This window comes from Pan troglodytes, chromosome 3 (genome assembly GCF_028858775.2).
Source record: "Pan troglodytes isolate AG18354 chromosome 3, NHGRI_mPanTro3-v2.0_pri, whole genome shotgun sequence".
Lineage (NCBI taxonomy): Eukaryota > Metazoa > Chordata > Mammalia > Primates > Hominidae > Pan > Pan troglodytes.
The window spans coordinates 89,015,122-89,038,916 of NC_072401.2; the positions used below are offsets into that span (position 1 = coordinate 89,015,122).

The window sequence follows — 23,795 nt, forward strand, 5'->3', positions numbered from 1 at the left end:
TATTCTATTTCATTTTTGTAATATCATTATGACCTCAGAGATTTAAAATTATCTATTTTAAAGACTACATTGCTCCATCTTTGGCCAGTAGAGGCCTATTTGAGTTGGCTCCTGAGTCCTTTGACAAAATCATAGTAATCTTTGATAGCTTTCCTGGAATCTGGGACGACAATATGTTCCAAACTCATCTTGCATATTTTGGGTCATAGACCTGGGATCAACCAATTTCCCAACAGGCCCCAGATGCTAGATCACAATCCGGGTTCTAGGGGTCCTAGCTATGACTGTGTTTTTAGATCTCTATAGCGACAGAGCTAAGATATACATGTGGGATATGTGTGTGTGTGTGCGTGAGTGTGTCTTTATAATAATCCCTGAGTAAATTTTAATCTTTTCCATTTAAATTCAGGATTATAGGATTATGGAGTTCATTACTCTTTTTTTTTGAGACAGGGTCTCACTCTGTCACCCAGGCTGGAGTGCAGTGGTGTGATCATGGCTCACTGCAGCCTTGACTTCCTGGGCTCAAGCAATCCTCCTGTCTCAGCCTCCTGAGTAGCTGGGACTACAGGCGGGAGCCACCACGCCCAGCTAATTTTTTTGTACTGTTTGTAGAGATGAAGTTTCACCATGTTGCCCAAGCTGGTTTGGAACTCCTGGCTCAAGGTATCTGCCGGCCTCGGCCTCCCAAAGGGCTCTTACTCTTTTGTATCAAATTTGTATCTCCTTTCTTTCACACTGAGAATCCTGATTCTCATGGATGCATTGGTTAAAGAAAGAGAATAATTCAAAATTACTAATATACTTTATTCCACATTATACATACAACATTCTCAGAATAACAATATTTCCATGACTCGTATAATTATTGAGAGCAGTTGAAATTATTTTTGCATATATGCTCTCCGTTCTCCCCACCTTTTTAAAAGCTGCACTGTATCAATGCTAAGTATTTAGTTATTATATACCGTGCTGTCTCCCGTTTAGCCTCACTTAATTACATTTTTACAAGTAACTATATGTTTTATGTTTATCACCTGTTCTTACGACAATGCCTCTCTAGTTATTTTGGTTGACTGAAACTCTTTATCTAGTAGATTCCCCAGCAATGGTTTGAGAAAATAATATTCCTTGAATTCTTGCCTGTTGATAGCAGTTTGCTTTAGCCTCTCATACCTAAAAGTCAGTTTGCTGACTTATAGAATCCTTACTTCACATTTTCTTATCTTGAATGCATTAGGTATATTACCCTATTTTTCCTGGCATGAAGCATTACTGTCAAAGTCTTAATGATAATCTAATATCCCTTCCCTTATGAATCACTTGTTGCTTTTGCCTAGAAGCCCAAAGGACGTTATCTTCAAAGTTCAGTAATTTTATTAGAATATGTTTTGTTGTTGGTCATTTTGGGCCAATATTCTCAGGTACATGATATGCTCTTTAAATGAGAGTTTTTAATCTTCTTTTTTAAATTCAGGGAAACTTCCTTCAATGATATGTTTGTTATTCATTTGTTTTTTAGTACTTCTGCTGTTCTCTCACTTTTGTTATCTTCTTTAGGCCTCCTATAATCTGCAATTTGGATGTTCTTTGCCAATCTTTAATATAATTCACTTTTTCCCAAATACTTTTTCTTTATTTTTTAACCTTAAAATATTTCCCTCTTTTTTGCCTTCTACTTCCATTGAATAATTACCTATTATATTTATTCTCTTTTGTGTTCCCTCTAGATTAGTCTTCATTTCTAAAATAATTTTTTCTTTCATTCTAATATTTTCCTGAGTCCTGATATTTATTTTCTGAATTATTCTAGTTTCCATGTATTCTTTTCACCTATTGTGTCATTTTCTTGATACTTCTTTACTATTTTAAAAATAGAAGCTTAGGGTTTTAATTTATTATTTAATTATGTCTTTTAAGCATACTTTGTCTATCAGGTTGTTATTCTGCTCCTATGGGATTTAACCTTCATAGTTTTTTGCTGTTTGTTTTATATGAAATTAGTTTTCCTGTACTTTTAGAAAGAAATATGGTTCAGGGTAACTTTCAAACTTCACACGGCTCCCTCTTCTGTTGCTTTCATGTTATGTTAAAAAAAAAATAGCAGCTTTCTAAGATTTCTTGGATCCATTCCCCTCTCCCATATTTATCTGTGTCTTCTCTATTGTCTATATCCTGTGCAATTTTTATTCCACTCCCAGAAGTTTCTCCTCTATGTGAGTCTGTCTTAGAAAGCAGCTGTAGTGGCTCAGAAACCTTAGGGGCTAGACTGGTCTAGATCCTTCAGCTGTGCTATGAACCATTGGCACCCATCAGCAATAATTCTTGACTGCTTTGGGTTCTGCTGTTCTCATGTTCATCAGATTTCCTGTTGCTTTCCTCTGCTCACTCCTGCATAGACTCTCTAGGTCTTGTGGCAGTTGTGGACTTTGTCCTTAGTCACCTTGGAGTTAGTGGATATAACTTGTCATACGTGGTGGTAACTAATCAAAAACTGCCTCAATGTTTCCTCTGCTCCCTATACATGTGCATCCTGATCTGACACCAAAAGGTAGAGAGTATTTCTCCTTATGAATCTGAGATCTCCTTGTGATTGATTGACCAACAGAATATGGAAAAATGATATTCTAGGAACTCTTGGCCCCCAGCCTTCAGGTTGTGAGAAGGCCAAGCCAAGGAGAGGCCATGTAAAGAACTAAAGTGCTCAGAATTACAGCTCCAGCTGAGCTCTCAGGTAACAACTATGAAAGTGGCATCTGAAATGTTCTGCCCCAACTGAGTCTTCAGATGACTACAACGCTAGCTGTGAGAGATAAGAAAATGGTAGTTGTTTTAAAATGCAAAGTATTGAAGTGGTTTTTGATATAGCAATAGATAACAAAAATGCCTAGTTTTATTGTAAATGTTATCCACAGTTTTCAATTTTGTTATCTATGTAGGGATTTGAAGAGAGTCTAAAATAATGTCTTGTAATGCAATCTGCCCAAATCTGCCCAGAATCCAATTCTGTCATAAGATTATAAGGTTCTTCTAGCATAGATCTCGGTTAAGACCCATGAAACCATCAGAGAGTGTAATTCAGAACCAGAGCAAATCACAGGGAATTTATAGCTTCCCCATATGGACTTTGGCTTTCTAATCAACCCTAAATGAAAATAGACATCTCTTTCCTCATTGTCTGCACCACCCTCCCCCGCATATTATAGTTCACACTAAATATGTTGATAATCCATATATCTGACATTAGTTGCCTGAATAAATTGGGCACTCTAATTTTCTAGATCCATGTTAGGAGCATCAGCTCAATTTTTTTTTTTTAACAATTAAAGCATTTTTTTAAAAGTTACAGTGAGTTATGCAGATACTGTAATCAAGTTAATAGTTTGGCTAATTTTCAAGCCAATCCACTCAGTCATTCAAAGAGTACTGAGTGCTTATTAAGAACTGTTCTAGGTATCCGGGCACTGATTATAGATCAATAAACAAGCAAACATCCCTACTCTTAAGGAAATTAAGGTCCAGCAGCTGATATTCTCTAAATTCTTGTTCAGTGGCCATCCTGCCGTCACTTGAACATGCTCTTGGGAAATTGCCAAACCCATTTCCAGCTCCCTAAAACTTTTAGTACACTTCCTCGAAAATGTTTTGGTAAATATCATTTTATCCATTTCATTACATTTTCAGTGGTGGCATAGAGTCCCTTCAAGATTAGTTTCCTTGGATGCTACCCAACTAGTATTCCCCTTAATCCAATTCTGATTTCAAAGAATCATTAAAATGTGGCAAACGGGGAATGATTAAGTGTTAGATCTAAATTTCTTGAATAACACAATAGCTACTTAAGGGGGGTACTTTAGTGGACGCTTTATTAGATTAGTAGGAGTTTGGGATCTTTGTGTGTATATGGGGGTGGGGAGATGAGAGGAAAAGGAGGTGAGTAGTAGAGGTTGTTAAAAGAGGAAAAAGGAAGAAATAAAAGCCCATATTCTCAAAACCAACAATTTAAGGAACTCTAGTATTTTAGTAGCTTTCTCCATGTACAACCTGGAAATGTACATTAACAGGAAACTTTCTACCCACCCCTGCCTCTGCCTTTCCCATCCTTGGGTCTGCTGGGATCTGTCGGTGGGTAGAAGACATTGTCATTGTTCATAAGACTGCCTGAATGTGAATGACATATATTTAGAAATCAAAACAAAGTTTTGGGAAGATCTTCAATTTAATGGAAACTAGTCTAGTCATTTGGGAACCACAAGAGCTTTTTAGGGAAAATGTGCCTCTGCCAGCTGGAGGAAGTGTGGGTGTACCGGGGTCCCGGTGACACCTTGTGATGTCAGTCACCCCCAGCCTGAGGTTGATTGGCTATGAAGAGCTGCAGCAGAGTTTAAATTCCTGCACCATCAGAGAAGTGTCCAGAAAATCAACACAAGAGTGGCTTCATTGGGCATAGATTTCCTCTTTGAGAACATCAACCTGATTTTTGAGACTTTTTGAAAAAATTCTTTGTGAACTACGGAGGGTAAGTCATTTTCATCATTTAATTTTTTAAAATGACTTTTGCTGGTTGTTTGGAAAATATTAAATATGTATACATGTTTGAGGCATTATACCATGTAGAGAGAGATGGGAGAGCTGCGCTTTGGGTAAAAACAGTTCCTATTTTTGTGCCTGTTGTTTATGCCACAGTAAATAATGATATGAAAATGACATGTTAAGACAATACAGCCAGGTGTTTTTCTTGGTAATGCTTTAATTAGATCTCTGCATGACACTTCTAAAAGGGATAGTTTATAGAACAGGAGGCAGATGGAAGGTCATTTTGAAATTTAGTTTTAATTAGCAAAACGTATAAAACTTTTACAGTGTGTTTCATGAATAAGGGAATGTTTGCGACCTACAAGATTGTGAAAAAAAGCTAAACTTATTGAATGGCAGGACTTTAAAAAGAATTTTTTTTAATTAAAAAATGTAATGTTATTCATCTAGAGAGCATCTAGTAACATTTATTATGAACTGCATACGTAACTAAAAGATGATTAAACTACTGAAATAACTGAGGGTGTGATAATTATGTTTTTTTGTATTCATGTTAGCATGATGCCTTGAATACAGTTAGAATTCAATAAATGTTGAATATAATTATATTTTAAAATATTGCATTTTAAAACATATATTTTAAAATGTCCATATGTATTTTTATTTACTGTATTTAGCGCACTTCTTCATCTGTGTGACATTTAGAAGAGTCTATGTGTTTTAGCAACTTGTCTTTCTTAAGAGCAGTAACTTGTGGTTAACCATACTTTCTGTTTAACTGAGGCTTGAGTATCTTATTTTAACTTTGTTGTTTAAAAATGCGAACAAACTATTTTCTAAAGGGTATTAGTCCACTTACTTACCTGAAAATGGCGATGTAAAACAACGTGCCTCAGATGCTTAGAGGCCTTCCAAATCTATATTTAATTTTGGGGGCACCTCAGAGGTATATTCCTGTGGTTAAAAGCATATAATATTGGATTCATCGTAATTGACCTGAAGACACATACAATAGGAAGAATTGGATTTTTTTTGGTTTGTTTGTTTCTCTGGATTCCTGGTAGAGTTCATATCCTGGCCAAGTTTGATTCTATTTTCAAAGAGTAATAAGAAAACAAATTCTAGCAGGTTCTAGTTAGTTGGATTCTGGTTAATTTTATTATTATAAAACCAACTTATTTTATTATTATTGTTTATTATTATTAAAGTTTCCTGCTAATGTACATTTACAGGCTGTACACGGAGAAACTCAAAATATTAGAGTTTCTTAAATTGTTGGTTTTGAGAATATGGGCTAGAAAAGTGCCTAACACATTGCATGTTCATAAATATTTACTGACTGCTAATGAATGAATGTATTGTTCAGTTGTGTTCTTGAAGATAACAATACTAAGACAGATAAAGCAAATTAATATGATGAATTGTTTTCCAAAAGAAAAAAGAGTCTATGACTTTTCAAACCTTTATTTTCTTCTTTTGGCCTATTTCCTTCATTTTGGTTTACATAAAAGAAGATATATATTTTACAAATGTATCTTAACCTTGAGAAAATGCTAGAATGAATTTCCTTACTTAAGAGCCGAAAGAAGTTTTGGCTACACACCTGAAATCTTGACTTTAGTTTCCCTCTCCACATTCTAAACATTTGGCTCTTTTCAACTCTATGAAAACAATTCACAGAGGCAGAAATTCTCTAATACACCGCCTTCCAAATGGATGGAACTCAAGTTGTTGATTTCCTTTTGTTACGTCATCTCACTGTAGAATGACAGCATGTGGAATGTAGAAATAACATTAACCAATCACTGAAGAAGAACTCAAAGTTCTGGACTTTTAATTGCAGGCTTGTAGCTGTGGTTCACATTTATTATTCAGAATACGGCTACTGCCTATCTGCTTCTACTCTTTTTTGAATAGTAGCCAAAATGTTTATAAAAGTTTGGAGCTCTTGTTTGGAAATGCACTTCACAAAATTATAATTATTTTTATCAAAAATACCAAATGCAAACCTAACAAGGGGTGTAAGATCTGATTTTCTTTAATACTTAAAGTTGGACTGTATTTTTTTGGTGGCAACATCAGCTCTCTCAGAACTCTAGAGTGTCTTTTATTTTAGTTTACTAGACTTGCATCTGGGAAATTATTGCTTTAGGTCAGGATGCTAACTAGTATTTCTAGAATCCTGAGCAAGTTAGGGCATCTTTCTTGTGTTTTAGAATCTTCCATCCCTAAGAAACTTGAGCACTTGGGGCATGCACTTCTTTGTGAGAAAACACAACATTCATTGGTTTAGAATAAATGCACAATGGCATCCCCAGTTTTCTAATTATTTAGATTAGAGGAGCTAAAGAAAATACAAGAGAATTCAATAGTCATTGACCTTCTGTCAAGGCTCTAACATTTGCTAGCTTTCAGAGAATCATGAAATTATAACCCTATTCAAATTTCACTTTGAAAATTAAAATGATGAGGTAACTTTCATTTGATCTGTGAAACTGAAAGCATTGAAAGGGTTATTTTGAGAATATCATATTTGAGAAAATTTTGCTTTCCTGAAGAAATAAACCTAACAAATTTTTAAAAAAGTTTTGATTGTGGTATCTAAAGAGAAGTAACATCTATTAAATTAAGCTTGATTTTGGTGTAGTTAAGCATTTTCATATGTTTTTCTCTGTTGATATTAATTGAAGGATTTTTAAAAGAAATTAAGATAGTATCAAACATAAGGACTGATATACACTATGCTGAATTAGAATAAAGAAAGTAACACAATTAAGAATAACTATGCTGAGGAGAGATAATGCCCATAATATACATGAGAGGTTGTTTGACCATTTGAGTTGTGTGAAAGCAGAAATGAGAAGCCTGTTCAGGCTCCTTATCTTTGGATTTCTATTATTTTCTTGAATACATTAAAAATAAGATTAGATGACTTCTTGAGCCCAATGTTTCAGACAATATTCAGCATATTCAGGCATTATTGAGTGCTATATATATATATATATATATATATATACACTTTTTTTTTTTTTGAGATAGGGTCTTGCTCTGTCACCCAAACAGGTGTGGAGTGGCACGATCATGGCTCAGTGCAGCTTCAACCTCCCTGGCTCAAAGAATTCTCCCCACTCAGCCTCCTGAGTAGCTGGGACTACAGGCACGTGCCACCAAGCCTGGCTAATTATGATATTTTTAATTCTTAGATCAAGTGTTAAAATCTCTTGTGGAACTTTAAAAACAAACCTATTCCTGTGCCCACCCAAGTGAATGGATTTATTGCCCTGGGATGGGATTTGTGCATTGGCATTTTTAAAACCCTTCCCAGTCGATAGTAATATACATTTAGGGTTGAGAATCTTTGGCTTTTAACTCCTATCATTATTTTAGGGGCCAAGGGAAAACTTCCCCCTCACCCTCTGAAGGTTTGCTGAAAATCAACTGACAAAAGATAGATTAATAGGAGAAAAGGAATACAAATTTATTTTTATGTGACACAGGAGCCTTCAGAACGAAGACCTAAAGATACAGGAGAAACTGTCCATCTTTATGCTTATGTCCAACAAAACATGGGCAGCCATGTAGAAATATGATTGGACAAAAAGGTTTTGACCTTATACTAGTAGACCAAGTGGGGTGGACCAGCAAAGCCTGTCCAGATTCTTCTTGGCCTCTCCGTGCAGCATTTCTTCCTTCTTGATATGGGACAGGACCTTCTCTGCAATGCGGGTCTTATGACATACAATTAAACTAGGGGGGTCAGAGAATTTCTTTAAGGCCAGTTGTTACACAGAAAGACAGGGGGACTTAGGGTAATATTTTCAGGTTTTATTGCTGGCTTTGGGGAAAAGAGGTTCTGGTTTCTATAACCTGCCTTTGGGAAAGAGGGATTCTAGTTTCTATGGTTAGTCTCAGGGGAGAATGAGGGGCCAGAGATAGGAGGGCAGGGGAAGGTCAGAGAGAAGCTTTTGCTTCTGAGGCTGCTTCTGAGGCCTTCATTATGGAGTATTGTTTTCTGAGTCCCTATACTAGTAAACTATTGCAAATCAAATAAAATGACTGAGGTGAGTCTCAATTATTTTTGGAGACTTATCTTGCCAAAATTGAGGATGCACCTAGGAAAAACGAACACAAAACTACCAGAAACATCTATGGTCCATGTTTGTTTACAAAGAGTCCGAGGACTTCAGTATTTAAAGGGGAAAGAACAGGCAATAGGAGAAAGGAAGGACAGATAAAAGAGGCAAGTGGTTGCATTCCTTTGAGTCTTTGTTTAGTGCTCACTGAGCCCACATTTTATATGTGAAAGGAGAGGGTAGAGGAATAGTCAATTATGCATTTGTCTTATGCTCAGTGAATCTGCATTTCTATATAAGATAAGCTTCCTATCTTATATAGGAAGCTGTCAGATATGCATCTGTCTCAGGTGAGAAGAGGAATGACTTTTAGTTCTGTCCTTTGTCCTGAACTTATGAAGGTAAGCTGTTAATTTACACTGTGAGGGTGAAATTCAACCAGACTGTTTTAGGGTAAAGATCTCAGGGCCCACAGGAATTTCCCTGTGAGAAAATTGTGAGGGAGGTATGTAGCCTTTTATCCTTGTAGCTATCTTTTTAAGAACAAAATGGGCGGCAGGTTTGAGTGACCCAGTTCCTAGGTTGAATTTCCCTTTGACTTAGTGAGTTTGGGGTCCCAAGATTTTATTTTCCTTTCACAGTATACATTTAACATTTAAAGAAATGAAACAAATCAACGAACGTGAAATAAACTTGCAGGATTATTTGTGAAATGTATGGAAGTTCATCAGACAAGTATGCTAGGGCAGCTACCAGGGCTTACTAGTGCAGGGTAAATTGCGTTCCTTAAACCATTTCAATAAATTTTTACTTTAGCATCTAGTACTTCTATTTTTAAATACAAAACAAAGTGTTTTCCAAAGCAACAGCTCTTGAAGTGTGAAATGAAGTTACCCTCCAGAAAAATAGTTTGATTTGGCGTGTTTCTCTCAGCATGATTTACACGTGTATCCCAAACCTGTAATCTTCCCCAAATCCTTCAGTACTGTGAATGACAGCAAAAATAATTTAGCATAATCATGTATAATGTATGACTAAACGTGTCACAGTAGATACTAAGAGCTTTCTGAAGTTGCAATATGAAGCCTACTCTAGCGCATCTCTTGCAGATCACAAAAAAAGCAAAAACAATCTATTTTGTGTAGACATTATTATGCAGTCATAAATGTGACTTAGAAGCCATTGTGTGTGTGTGTGTGTATGTGTGTGTTTGTGTGTGTGTGAAAACAAATGCCCACCACCTATCACTGGTGTCAATAAGTGTAGTTTTTTAGGGAGAATACATTTGCTAGGGTGCTCTGCCATACCAAGCTGCATAATTATTGTAAAAGGGAATGGACAGAAATTTCTATATTCCTCTTTCTTTACTTTTTCGTCAATTTATCGTACTTTATGTGTTAGCGTTTGTACATCTCCTCAATGAAACATTTTCAATTTATTTCTTAGGAGTGAGGTTTTTAAAAACCACTTTGTTGAGTTATAATCTATACACCACATACTTCACTAATTTGAAGTGTATAGCTCAGTGGTTTTCAGTATGTTCACAGAGTTGTGCAACCTTCACTACAATACATGGAACAGTTTCATCACCTCCAAAAGAAACCCTGTACCCATTAGCTGTCACCCCTCAACCTCCCATCTGCACAAGCTGTGGGCAACCACTAGTCTACTTTTTGTCTCTGTAGATTTGCCTATTGTGGACATTTCATGTAAATAGAATCATTCCAATGTGGCCTTTTTATCTGGCTTCTTTCACTTAGCATAGTGTTCTCAAGCTTCCTCTACTCTGCAGCACATGTCAGTACTTCATTCCTCTTTATGGTTGAATAATATTCTGTTTTATAGATACAGTAAATTTTATTTATCCATTCATCAGTTCATGGACATTTGGATGAATTTTTAGTAGGAAGAAACTCTTAAAAAGTTGAAGCTACTTTATTCCTTTAACATGGAGAGAAACATCTATGTCCTTCATTCCAGGTAGAGGTATCACACCCAACTATGAAGATCAGCATCCTGCTCATGTTCCTTTGGGGATTATCCTGTGCTCTCCCAGTAAGTATTAGGGTAGGGATATATGAAAAAACCCTTTCATACTTAAAACTCCACAATTTTCATTGGCTATGAACCAAGATGGCTGTGTATGTTCCAGTCCAGTAAAAATAGTAGTTTCTTAGCATGCTGTTTTCTTAAGAAATATCATTCAAGGTGTTTTTTATTCTGTTCAGTTGCCATTCACATAGATATCATTCATACTTTTCTTCCCTATAAGCAGTGGTTCTTAAAGTGTCATCCTGGAACCACCAGCATCAGCATCAACTAGGACCTTGTTAGAAATCCAAATTCTTGGACCCTACCTCAGAGCTGCTAAACCAGACTCTTTAGGGATAGGAAACAGAAATCAGTGTTTTAACAAGGCCTCCCGGTGATTCTGATGCAGCCTAAAATTTGACTATCCCTACTCCTATGTATGAAATGTGTTAATAACTATTGCTTTAGAAATTTCTCTTTGGATTTACCATGTGTACTAAATTTTCTAGGTAGCCAGGTATCAAAATAATGAATCTGAGGGTTCTGAAGAATGGAAGGTGAGTAGAAATATGACTTTTTGAAATATTTTAATTTTAATTTATTATGAGTATAACCAAATTGACTTCATTGCAAATGTTGAAACTGCTAATGACTTCATCAGCATATTAATAAGCTAAGCTGTAGAGTTCATAGAAGAAAATAATGCTGTGATTCCAACTTAGTAGTATACTCTGGCAAGGAAGCATATTTTCTGTTAGCTTTCTTCTTATAATGGATGTGTATAATAGTACCAGGGGATGCATGACAATGAACCAAGAGTCTTCAGGAGAGATTATGACTTAAAATCTGTTTTAACAAGAGTTATCTGGTGGGCAAGAGGTCAAGTCCTGGAAGGTGAAAAAAGAAAGAAGAATGAGAGGACACTAGAGTCTCTGGAATGAGAGCTAATGTTGCTAGCATGTTATTATACTGAGAGTTACTAACTCTCAATAACTCAAGAATCATTGCCAGGCACATTTCTGAGTGTTTTACATATATTAACTTTCTTAATTTTCACACCTCTGTGAATTAGGTATTATGTTTTATTCTCACTTTACAGATGAGAAAACTGATCACAGAGAGTAATTCAATCGTCTAGGTTACATGGTCAATTAGTGTTAGAGCCAGACTTTGATATTATGTCACTCTAGCTCCAGAATCCACATTCTTAACCAGTGTGTTATATCCCTCTCAGGAAGGAGCCAGGTCTAAGAGTTCAGAAAATTCTCAAGATTGGCACTAAGGGTTAAAATCTTATGCGAAATCAGAGCATTTTGTTCACTACCGTGTCTCCTACTGGCTTTTACATATGATAAAGCTTGGCCCCAATGCTTTTGGTGGTGGCCAGATAATGTCAGCGACCTGAGGTGGGGTCCTGTCCATGCCTGAGTCTGGAATAGACTTTGCAGTATTTATTATGAACTTTCTTCAGAGAAATCCATAGGCTGGTTAATTTAAAAGCAGACACTCTAGATCCTCTCTCTCATTTAACCAGAGACGCACAAACATGCCCTGTTCTCAAGTCTAGCCTTGGCATGAGAAAAATAACAATGTCTTGCTCCCTTCCACCCATTAATTCCAAATGATAATTGACTGGAGCACAGCCTGCCATTGTGCCTGCCTGCAGTGTTGCAGGCCAAAGACAGCGTGATTATAGCTCCTTTCTCTAAGGAGATACCCCCAGTCCAGCACCGCAGAGATGCACGTTGAAGACATGTCAATAGCAGCTCCTCCCTGCTCTACTTTGCGCCTTGGGTGTTCCACACAGGACTTTGCCCTCCTCAAGGGGAAGGGGAAGAAGTGATGGGGAGGGGTACCAGAAGTTGCTAAGGCATTCTTATAGTGCTTATGAGACTAAAGATAGTGAAATAAATTAGAGGTATGACTAGTTAAATTTCTGATTTAGCATTTGTTTTTAATACCAGGGCTTTTACATGACTCGAGAAGGGTTTCATGGCTTTCTCAATTCAGTTTTGTTTACTATTAAATTTTATAAGGTGGATGTTATCACATGGATTTTTTCTTTAGTTTATATCATGTTGAATAAATAGTTTTCGAGATACTTCCTTAGGCATTAGCTGGTTTCATCCTCATAACTACCTTGTGGGGTAAGCACAGTGGGTGTTAATTTCCTTAATTTATGAATAAGAAACTGGTGGTCAGACACGTGAAGTGAATTGCCCACCTTCACCTAGAGTAACCAACCATCTCGGTTTACCTGGAACTTAGGGGTTTCCTGGAACACATGACTTTCAGTGCTAACACCAAGATGATTGGTTTTCAGGGCTAAAACCAAAACCAGTGAGTTAATTGAGACTTAAATCTGGATTCTGAGTTTCAATGCTGCTTTTCCTGTGTTACGTTTCCTCTAGGTTGTATGAACGGCCAGGTTCAAAAAAGCATATTTATTTCTGTAAATGAAATATCAGAAATATAAACATTGTCTAGGTCTCTTATATCCCAAGATCTTTTCAAGCCATTAGTCATTTTACTTTCCTTTTGGAACCATTTCATCATAAAATTTCACTATTACTCATGTAAATGTAAGATCTCTACCAAGAAACTAAAAATAATCACCTAAAATTATTGTAAATAATTACAATAATGAAATCCATCTGTGAGGGAGTAATTTGTTTTCCTTCCTTTCCTTTTTTGCAGGGTCATTTGGCTCAGGCACCAACACCACCCTTGGTAACTATCTCATTTACTTTTGTCATAAACATCTCATGAAGTAACTTTAACACTCTTCCAGTTGCCTTTTACAATTTTGAAAGTAGTAAATCCAGACTGGAAGCAATTGATGTGTATCATGTTTTTTTCTTTCCTAAGGAATTACTAAAAAGAAAAGTAAACATTTTTCCCCTTTCAGGAGAGCAGTGAGTCATCAGAAGGAAGTAAAGTTAGCTCAGAGGAACAGGTAATTAAACAGACCTTTCTTAACTTTTCAGGCTACTTAGGAATGGAAGGAAATGATGTTAGATTAAATTACCTGGCAACAGTTCTAAATATAATATTTTCTAACTATGAGTTATGCTGGCTAAAGAGTCCTATAAAGTAAGAAGAGAAAAATGAGTAAGGAGAATTCACATGCAGACATGCTATTCATCTTATTTTCATCACTGAGCCTAGATTGCTGGCACTGTGGCCCCAAATGTCTCCCCTAGTTAAAAAATAAACACATGCGCAGAAACACACACACACACTCACAAATGGTCATTGACCATGTCAAACTTACTCATCAACTTAAAATGTTGCTTTTACAATTGGCGCAGTTCAGATCACGTGAAGAAGTGCCTGGGAGCTTCTCTGTGTCAAGGATCCTGCTCGAAGACAGAACAGGACAGCCCTGAGGAAACTTTAATGAAAAGAACTGCTTCAGTGATGACTTTCTCTTCGAAAATAGTCCCATCTGTGGGACTGGGCTCTGGGAGTGAGAAAGGCAGACTCAGTTTATATCCCTTAAAGCTGGCATTCTTTTTCATTTTTCTAAGACTAAGTGTTGTTACTTTCTTAGCTATGCTATTGTTTTGACCAAACTCAATCCTGTGGGGCTCCAGAGAGTCCAGGAGCCAGGTTTCTCCCTAAGGCTTTGATCCATGTTGCATTCTACACTTAGCCAGAGTTGGAAGATGAATTATTAGCCTGTTTATCCCTATTTACTTAAGGTTATCAAAGGAACATTCTAGAAATTTAAAAGCATAGAACTGGAGAAATGCCGTTTGCTGGGGACTTTGTGATTTGTTGCCTCAAGGGTCTGTAAGCTTTCAAGTTACGGTAGCAATTCCTGCTTGAGAAAGGGTAATGAGGTATGGTGATTCCTGCAGTTCCTGCTTGTGAGTTGGGTTAACGAGGTATGGCAGGTTAAACCCATGCTCAGTTCCACCATACTAGCATAAAACTCCAGTGCTAGGAAGAGAGGTCAACAGCATATACACAAGTACTCCCAATCACCCAATTACAGACTCAGACATTGATCAGTAGGGATGTGTAAAAACAAAACAAAACAAAACAAAAACTAGCAGGTATGCTCTGTTGTAGGGTATGGTAAAGAGAGCAGATATTTTGGGAGCATAATGTATGAAGACTCACTGTCCTTCCTTACTGGTACAGAGCATCCAATTGTTTTACTTACAGGACTCACCTCTCTGACTTCCCACGTAGCACTCAGTTGCCTTGTTGGTCACACTAGTTGGTGTCTTCTAGCTGAATCATCTATAGGCAACTTTCTGATTGTACTAACGAGGTAGAAACATGGTTTGGGTGAAGTATATACCTTACTATAATATTTAATTTTCATTTTAGCTAAAGATTTTATCCTCTGGTCCTAGTACATTTTTCCCTCCAGAAGAAAAAAAATTGGGGTCATTTTAAGATCACTCAATATTTTTAAAAACTCTGTTTCACACCAAACACTTTAATGCATGAGCATTATAAACCAACTCTAATTCACAAACAATTTCCTAAGAGGTTTTTTTTTGTGTGTGTTTGTTTGTTTGAGACGGAGTCTCGCTCTGTCGCCAGGCTGGAGAGCAGTGGCTCGATCTCGGCTCACTGCAACCTCTGCCCCCCAGGTTCAAGTGATTCTCCTGCCTCAGCCTCCCAAGTAACTGGGACTACAGGTTTGTGGCACCACAGCCAGCTAATTTTTGTATTTTTAGTAGAGATGAGGTTTCACCATGTTGGCCAAGATGGTCTCGATCTCTTGACCTTGGCCTCCTAAAGTGCTGGGTTATGGGTGTGAGCCACCTTGCCCAGCCCAAGAGTTGTTTTTTTTTTTTAAGGAATTATATACACAGTATTATTTGAATTTCATAAATGTGATTTCCAGAAAGCTTTTTGAGAAAATGTTGGCAGCATTGAGTGAAGTGTGCCTATATAAAATGGAACCACTTGAGTTTCAATTCCTCTTCCTTCCTATTTAAGCTCTGGTAGAGAGGTTATTGAGTAGTAAAACTGACCATAGATTAGAGGAGGGGATGTAGGGCGAAGGAAGCAGAAAGACTAGAAAGGCTCTAGATAACTCCTTCTCTATCGGTTCCTGGAATACTGACCATATCTGTTAACCCCAAATTCTAGGCAAATGAAGACCCCAGTGACAGCACTGAGTCAGAGGAGGGCCTGGGCTCTGATGATCATCAATACATTTATAGGCTAGCTGGTGGCTTCTCCAGGAGCACAGGAAAAGAAGGAGATGATAAAGATGACGATGAAGATGACAGTGGAGATGACACCTATGGTGACGATGACAGTGGCCCAGGGCCCAAAGACAGACAAGAAGGAGGATACTCCAGACTGGGAAGTGATGAGGACTCTGATGACACCATACAAGCCAGTGAAGAGAGTGCCCCACAAGGGCAAGACAGTGCCCAAGATACCACCAGTGAGAGCAGGGAACTTGACAATGAAGACCGGGTGGACAGCAAGCCTGAGGGAGGTGACTCCACTCAAGAGAGTGAGAGTGAAGAGCACTGGGTGGGAGGCGGCAGTGATGGGGAGAGCAGCCATGGAGACGGCTCCGAGTTGGACGATGAGGGAATGCAGAGTGATGACCCAGAGAGCATCAGGAGTGAAAGGGGAAACTCCAGAATGAACAGTGCAGGCATGAAATCAAAAGAATCTGGAGAAAACAGTGAGCAAGCATACACTCAAGATTCAGGTGACAGCCAATTGCTGGAGCATCCCAGTAGGAAAATTTTTAGGAAGTCTCGCATCTCACAGGAAGATGACAGAAGCGAGCTTGATGACAACAACACAATGGAAGAAGTCAAGAGTGACTCTACAGAAAACAGCAACTCCAGGGACACTGGCCTCAGCCAACCCAGGAGAGACAGCAAGGGTGACTCTCAAGAAGACAGCAAGGAGAATCTGTCCCAGGAAGAGAGCCAAAACGTAGATGGTCCCAGCAGTGAGTCCAGCCAAGAGGTCAACCTGTCATCTCAAGAGAACAGCAGTGAGTCTCAGGAAGAGGTGGTGAGTGAGTCCAGGGGAGATAACCCCAACCCCACAACTAGTTATGCAGAAGACCAGGAAGACAGTGACTCCAGCGAGGAGGACAGCTCGCACACACTCTCCCACTCAAAAAGTGAATCCAGAGAGGAGCAAGCAGATAGCGAATCCAGTGAGAGCCTCAACTTCTCAGAGGAAAGCCCGGAGTCCCCCGAGGATGAGAACAGCTCCAGCCAGGAGGGCCTCCAGTCTCACAGCAGCTCAGCAGAGAGTCAGAGCGAGGAAAGCCATTCTGAGGAAGACGACAGTGACTCTCAAGACAGCAGCAGATCCAAAGAAGATAGCAACTCCACGGAGAGCAAATCAAGCAGTGAGGAAGATGGCCAGTTGAAAAACATTGAGACAGAGAGCCGGAAATTAACAGTTGATGCCTATCACAACAAACCCATTGGGGACCAAGATGACAATGACTGCCAAGATGGCTATTAGCATCAGCTGTCCTAAGAAGCAGCTGTCACATAAAGGAGTCTTAGGGACTTGAAAGTGTATCATGATAACTATAATTTATTGATGTTTTGATCAAAAGAATAACCAGATGCCATATTTTTCCTGAAAGGAATTGCTGGACATTACACTTGTTTTTAGGGTGTCATCATTTCATAGAGGTTTAAATACTGTGGAGTGACACCAGAACACATCCAAAGAGGCTAGAAGCAAGAAAGGATCTGCATGATAACTTTGCAGCTGAGATAGTTCCTAATTCATCAACCTAACAAACAAAGTTATTGGGTGTCCATGATATACCAGGCACTATGCTAGGTGTTGAGAATGTAAAGCAGGTTAAGACGTGTTTCTTGCTCCTGAGGAGCGTATAGAAGGACCCACAAAGCTACAGAGTTAAAGAGGGATATGTATAAGAGAAACAAGAATTGTTACAACCCAGTATGGTGAGTGCCAAGACAGAGCTATGAACACGATATCTATCTGGGAACACTGAGAAGGGTGACCAATGCGTTGGAGAACGAGGGAGGGCTTCACAGCAGAAGACATTGGAGTCGGAAGGTTGCATAGGGTTTCCTCATTGGAGACTGGGGAATTCTATTCTTGGGATAAATAATAGTAAATTCTATAGGATTCAATACTTAGTTTGCAAAAGCACTTTGAAATTATGGCACAGTGAGTTGTTTTGGATAAGAAAATCTTTTTCTCCCAATTAATTTACCAATTCATCATTTTTTTTTTGTAGAACTCCCATAAACATCACCTTACTAATCACTGGTGATGATAAGAAGGATTGGGTCAGGAAGAGTGGGAGAAAGAAATTCCTCTTTACATAGATACTTTTTAGCTTTATTTTTTCTAAAATCAGTTTGTGTGCAATGCTAGAAAAAAACTGTTCTCTGAGTCCTTTACAGAGCAAAATTCTGTATGTAAGATTCAATTGATTTTTGACAAATACCATTTGAAATATTACCTCAACATAAAATACTTGTTTTGTAATAAAGATTATAAACCCAGAAGAAATATGTGTTTATTTGTTATCGTGGTGCTGATTATTAGGATATATTTGTGTTAAGCAACTCTTTCTTTAAAGCATTCCCAAATAGTTCAGTACCTTCCTCCTATTAAAATGAAAGATTTTCTTAAATTATTTCCTGAAAATTTTATTTGTAATTCAGGTAGCATTTGATAAAAATACTATGTGTTGCTTATGATATTTCACTAACTATACCTGTTACAGAACAGGAAGAAAAAATGAAGTAAACTCTGAATTTTTGTTTGAGGCCACAGTAAAAGTTTATGATGTTTAGGCTTAACATTAGTTCCTGCTGGTCTCTCAGACTCATTTGTGTAAGCTCTGGAAGCTACAGAGTACCATATTCCTTATATTTTTATTTCTTTGAAAGAAACGACTTCACCTCAGCACTTCTACTTTACAAACGTGTTTTTACTCCCACTTCCACTACAGTACCTCAGAATTCCCCACAGAATTATTAGTAGAATCCAGAAGACTTCCTGGCCGGGTGCAGTGGCTCATGCCTGTCATCCCAGCACTTTGGGAGGCCGAGGTGAGCAGATCACTTGAGGTCAGGAGTTCGAGACCAGCCTGGCCAACACGGTCTCCACTAAAAATACCAAATGAGCCAGGTGTGGTGGCACGTCTCTGTAGTCTCAGCTACTCAGGAGGCTGAGGCACAAGAATCACTTGAACCCAGGAGGCGGAGGTTGTAGTGAGCCAAGATCGTGCCATTGCACTCCAGCCTGGTAAACAAGAGTGAGACCCTGTCTCAAAAAAAAAAAAAAAAAAAGAAAGAATCAAGAAGACTTCCTAACTTTCAGTCTCACCCTTCCCATCCTTCACATTTCTCTGTTCCCTCACAAGGTCAAAGGTGTGTTTACCTGGGGAGATTTAAAAATTGTGTGTGTGTGTGTGTGTGTGTGTGTGTGTGTGTGTATTCTCTAATGCTTCCCCTTGAAATTTTAGAGCTTTTAATTTAGTAGGTCTGGAGTGAGACCCAGAGTTCTGCATCTCTAAAAGGATTCCAGGAAATTCTGGTGGAGCCTATCCACTATCGCTATTTGGGGTCTCCATTTGGATTAATTATCTGACTCCATTAACCTACAGGTTCCTGCCAACCCACTGCTCCTTCTGAGAAGAACTGCCCCATGCTCAGACCTCCTGGGTGCCTGAGGCACAGGTGGCCAGGTTCTAACCACTCACATGCCCCACCTCACCATAGGGGATTGGAAGAATTAGCACCTGATGTGAGGGGAGCCTGGCTGGCAGCTTCCAAGGAGGCATGTTGCAAAGGCCTCATCTGCCTGAATGCGGATGATGGGGGCTTGAGGTCTAATCTTATTTTCCTTCTCTGCAAATATGAATATTTAGGGAAAGAGATGTCAGAAAGTGGTTAGAACAAAAACAGAAGGGAATACACAGAGAGGCAGAAACGGAGAGTGGGCTAAACCCCATTAATGTGGCACACAAAATGGAAAATTATGGAGCTCCTGATGCTGAGGGGCAAAATAATCATCTTCCGGCCTGCAAGTTGGACCTGACTCTTCTATTGCCCCAAGCCTTCCTGGATTCTGGGATGTTTTGTCTTCTCGAATGCCGCTGCATGAGGGCACCCACCTTTCTTGAGGCAACTTGAGTGAGTCTTTGTTCCCAGCAACCAAAATGCCTAATGAACAGAGACTTAGAAACTTATGTTATGTTAGCTAGCGTTCCTAGCTTCTGTAACCCAGTGGTCCCCAAACTTTTTGCTGTCAGGGACCAGTTTCGTGGAAGACAATTTTTCCAGGGATGAGGGGTGAGGGGGATGGTTTCAGGGTTATTCAAGTGCATTACATTTATTGTGCACTTATTTTCTATTATTATTACATTGGAATATATAATGAAATAATTATACAACTCCCCATAGTGTAGAATCAGCCCTGAGCTTGTTGTCCTGTAACTAGATGGTTCCATCTGGGGGTGATGGGAGACAGTGACAGATCATCAGGCATATACACAGTTCACAATAGGGTTCCCACTCCTGTGAGAATCTAATGCCACTGCTGATCTGACAGGAGGTAGAGATCAGGCAGTAATATGAACGGTGGGGAGCAGCTGTAAATACAGATGAAGCTTCACTTTCTCGTCTGCCTCTTACCTTTTGTTGTTGTGGCTTGGTTCCTAACCGGGGTATGAGGAGCCCTGTTATAACCCCTTTATCCAGATAATTCACAGGACTTTTAGAAGAAAGAATAGTGATAAGAATTTCAGCTATGTTCATGATAGAACGCCCCTCTGGGGCAGATGTAGGAGGGTTTTCCTTTAAGTTCCCCTTGACTCATTTCATGTGCTTGCTATAGGCATTGTTGTATCTCGCAGTTGGAAGTGGTAGAGACACATTATTCAAAGGAAAGGTGGCTGGACTTGATCTTTGGCTTTCAAGGTATAGAAGTTTCCTCATGGAGTTCCTCTTGAAGTCTGCAGTAGATGAGTCCACCTGGGAATCCAAATTATAATTAGCAAATAATTTTAAATTCATAATGGGAAAGAATAAGAATGAAAAGCCTGTATGGTGAGCATAAATGGGAACAGAGGGAGCTCTGCAGTGTGAATGCTGAACAGCATTGGGCTAAAATAAGACGGTGCATCTACGATGCTCCCTGGAAACCTCACAGTAGGAACTGAAACATTCTCTCTCCCTGAAAAGTGCTCTAAATTGCCATGATTAACTTTTGCCTCAGTGGTTCTTATTTTTCTAAGCTTGTGAGGGCTGATCCACTCTTCATTAAATTGCCCCTTTATTTTTAAAAAATTGTTAAACTGAAAAGTAATAACTGTACATACTTGTGGGGTACATAGCTATATTTTGATACATACAATGTATAGTGATCAGATAAGGGTAAATAGGATATCCATCACCTCAAGCATTTATTATGTTTTTGTGTTGGGAATGTTCAATATCCTCCTTCCAGCTATTTGAAACCATATATATATATATATATACACACACACACACACACACATACTTTTTTATATATTATGCATATATTTTGTATAATATGTATATATATACATACATTCTTTTTCATCAGACAACCAATTTCTTTTTTTTTTAAGACAACTTTTATTTTAAGTTCAGGGGCACATGTGCCAGTTTGTTACACAGGTAAACTTGTGTCATGGGGGTTTGTTGTACAGATTATTTTATTACTCAGGTATTAAGCCTAGGACTCATTAGTTATTTTTCCTGATCCTCTCCCTTCTCCCACCCTCTACTCTCTGATAGGCCCCAGTGTGTGTTGTTCCCCTCTATGTGCCCATGTGTTCTCATCATTTAGCTCCCACTTATAAGTGAGAACATGCAGTATTTGGTTTTTTGTTCCTGCATTAGTGAAACTGTATATTATTGTTAACTATAGTCATCCTACAGTGCTATAGAACACTAGAATTTACTCCTTCTATCTAGCTGTAATTTTGTATCCCTTAACAACTCTCTATCTTCCTCCTACCCTTCCCTGCAGCTAGTATCCTCTGTTCTACTTTTCACTTCTATGAGATCAGCTACTTTTAGCTTCCACATATGAGTAAGAACATGTGGTGCTTAGCTTTCTGTTCCTGGCTTATTTCACTTAACATAATGTCCTCCAGTTCCATCCCTGTTGCTGTTGATGACAGGATTCCATTCTTTTTATGGCTGAATAGTATTCCATTGTGTATATGTACCACATTTGCTTTATCCATTCATCTGTTGTTGGACACCTAGGTTGATGCCTTATCTTGGCTACTGTGAATAGTGCTACAATAAACATGGGGATACAGATGTCTCTTCAATATAATGATTTCCTTTCCTTTGGATGAATTCCCAGTAGTGAGATTGGTGGATCACATGTTGGTTCTATTTGTAGGTTGTTGAGGAACCTCGATATTGTTCTCCGCAGTGGCTGTACTAGCTTACATGCCCACCAATATTGCCATTCTTTCTTTAAATAAAGTAGTACGGTCAAGTTGCTTTCTATGGAGTCTGGCTGGCCTCAGAGCCATTCTTTCTTGTCTACATGATTTTACATATCTATATAGCTCTTAAAATTTAGTTTCTAAATGGCAGTCTTATTTTACTCATCCTAATTCTCTGGTGAGGTGGGAACCTCCTTGTGGCTCCCAAATAAATAGAAATTGATGGTTTCCAACTGAGACCATTTGCTCATTAACATTCATTATTTCAATAAAGCACACATGTTATGATCCAGGAATTAGGCATAAACAAATTTGATCTAAGGAAGTGAATGAGAAAACAGGGGAGAAGCACATTCCTAGCAGAGAGAACACCAAAGTAAATGTACAGAATTGTTTATGGCAAGTTAAGATGTGATTTAAAAAAATCTGGAGTCACTGATGCATGGAAAAAGAGAAAGAGGAAGGGAAAATGGTAAGAGAAGAGATTGGAAAGGTGAGCTGGGATCCAATGGGAAGATCTCTGAATAACAGACTAAAGAGAGTAGTCTTCATTTTTCTTGAGAGCTTTCCCAGCACTAGGTTTTCATACATGATATATTATACATAGCATAAATGTTTTTGAGATGGATATTATAAACTCTCTCCCCCTTAAAAATAGATGTAAAAAATAAAGAAGAGCAAATGAAGCATAAGAAAGCTAAGTTAATTACTCTAGTTAGAAATCCAAGAAATGGCAGGGCCTAGGTTTCATTTCAGTTCAATGATAAGGCACTGAAAGTTTTAAGCAGTGGAATAACATTCATGAATATGAACTTATCTGCTCAAAATAAAATAGGCAAGGGAAATGCTATGTTCTCTGTTTGATCTCGATACTTAAAGAACTCAAGAGCCTCCCAGTCACTTCCTAATGGCTTGTTTTCCTAGTTCTGTTATTTTGAGAGAGCCACATTTAGTAGAGTTCATTCTTATTCTCCCAAAGTTTCCTCATGAAGATATAGATCAGAGTGATAAAGATTACTATTTAAGCTTTTCCAAAACAAACAAAAAACTGCAGTGGTGATTTTGGAGAAACTCTAGAAATATTGATTTCCAAAAATGGAAGGTTATACTGAAGTCTTTAACAAACATGGTTTAGTGCACAGCAGAACTCATTCAGCCTGGAAGCTGCAGATATTGCCACAAAGCACTAGACACTGTGGCTTGTGCTGCTGATCCCACTGGCAATAACTCTAGATGCTGCCAATAACATTGGAATTACTGGTGCCTCTAATCTCCAGTTGTCACTGCTGCCAGAGGCCTTTCTCCATAGGCCCTGGTTTGTTGTATCACAAGTTCTTAATTCTCCATTTGAAGAAGAGCCTATACCAAGTGCCCACGTGCTAGTTACAAGTTAATTTAGAAAGATAGCATCTTCCATTTTTGGCGTCTATATCACAAGGTATATTTTGTCTCATGTGCAAACATGTAAAGGGATAATGTATGCACCATATGTAAAAAAAAAGTTCTGATGCTGAGTGAGCAAAAAGATTAAAAAATGTTCCACTGATGAAGTGAAGAAACATGTCCATGCCAGAAGGAGAAGCAGCATTTAATGATGTGGGAATGGCTGGGGGGAGGTGTGATCTGTGTTGAGGAAGACGGGAGGCATAACACTCATCCCAAGGGGAGTGTGTAAAACACCAAGGGATTCTCACAGAGAATAGAGGAGTCTTGAAATG

General features: G+C 38.4%; 1 protein-coding gene across 2 annotated transcripts; it reads left to right on the forward strand.

Moving 5' to 3' along the window:
- Nucleotides 1-2,551: 2,551 nt before the first annotated feature.
- DMP1 (dentin matrix acidic phosphoprotein 1) lies at nt 2,552-18,143 on the forward strand. Of its 2 annotated transcripts, none has more exons than XM_054683178.2 (6): nt 2,552-2,734; nt 4,134-4,519; nt 10,590-10,664; nt 11,150-11,197; nt 13,338-13,370; nt 15,756-18,143. In XM_054683178.2, the coding sequence occupies exons 3-6, from the start codon at nt 10,611-10,613 to the stop codon at nt 17,112-17,114; spliced, it is 1,494 nt and encodes a 497-aa protein (XP_054539153.1). In that variant the 5' UTR covers nt 2,552-2,734; nt 4,134-4,519; nt 10,590-10,610; the 3' UTR covers nt 17,115-18,143. The 2 variants fall into 2 exon arrangements, with proteins under 2 accessions (XP_054539153.1, XP_054539152.1); XM_054683177.2 differs by lacking the exon at nt 2,552-2,734 and adding an exon at nt 13,549-13,596.
- The last annotated feature ends 5,652 nt before the right edge of the window (nt 18,144-23,795 follow it).

What these genes read in the sequence shown, in the direction of transcription:
- DMP1 (XM_054683177.2), top strand. Translation starts at nt 10,611, where the DNA reads ATGAAGATCAGCATCCTGCTCATGTTCCTTTGGGGATTATCCTGTGCT. An exon ending in AGGCACCAACACCACCCTTG is followed by an intron (nt 13,371 to 13,548) that starts GTAACTATCTCA and finishes TTCCCCTTTCAG; the next exon opens with GAGAGCAGTGAGTCATCAGA. An exon ending in AAGTTAGCTCAGAGGAACAG is followed by an intron (nt 13,597 to 15,755) that starts GTAATTAAACAG and finishes CCCAAATTCTAG; the next exon opens with GCAAATGAAGACCCCAGTGA.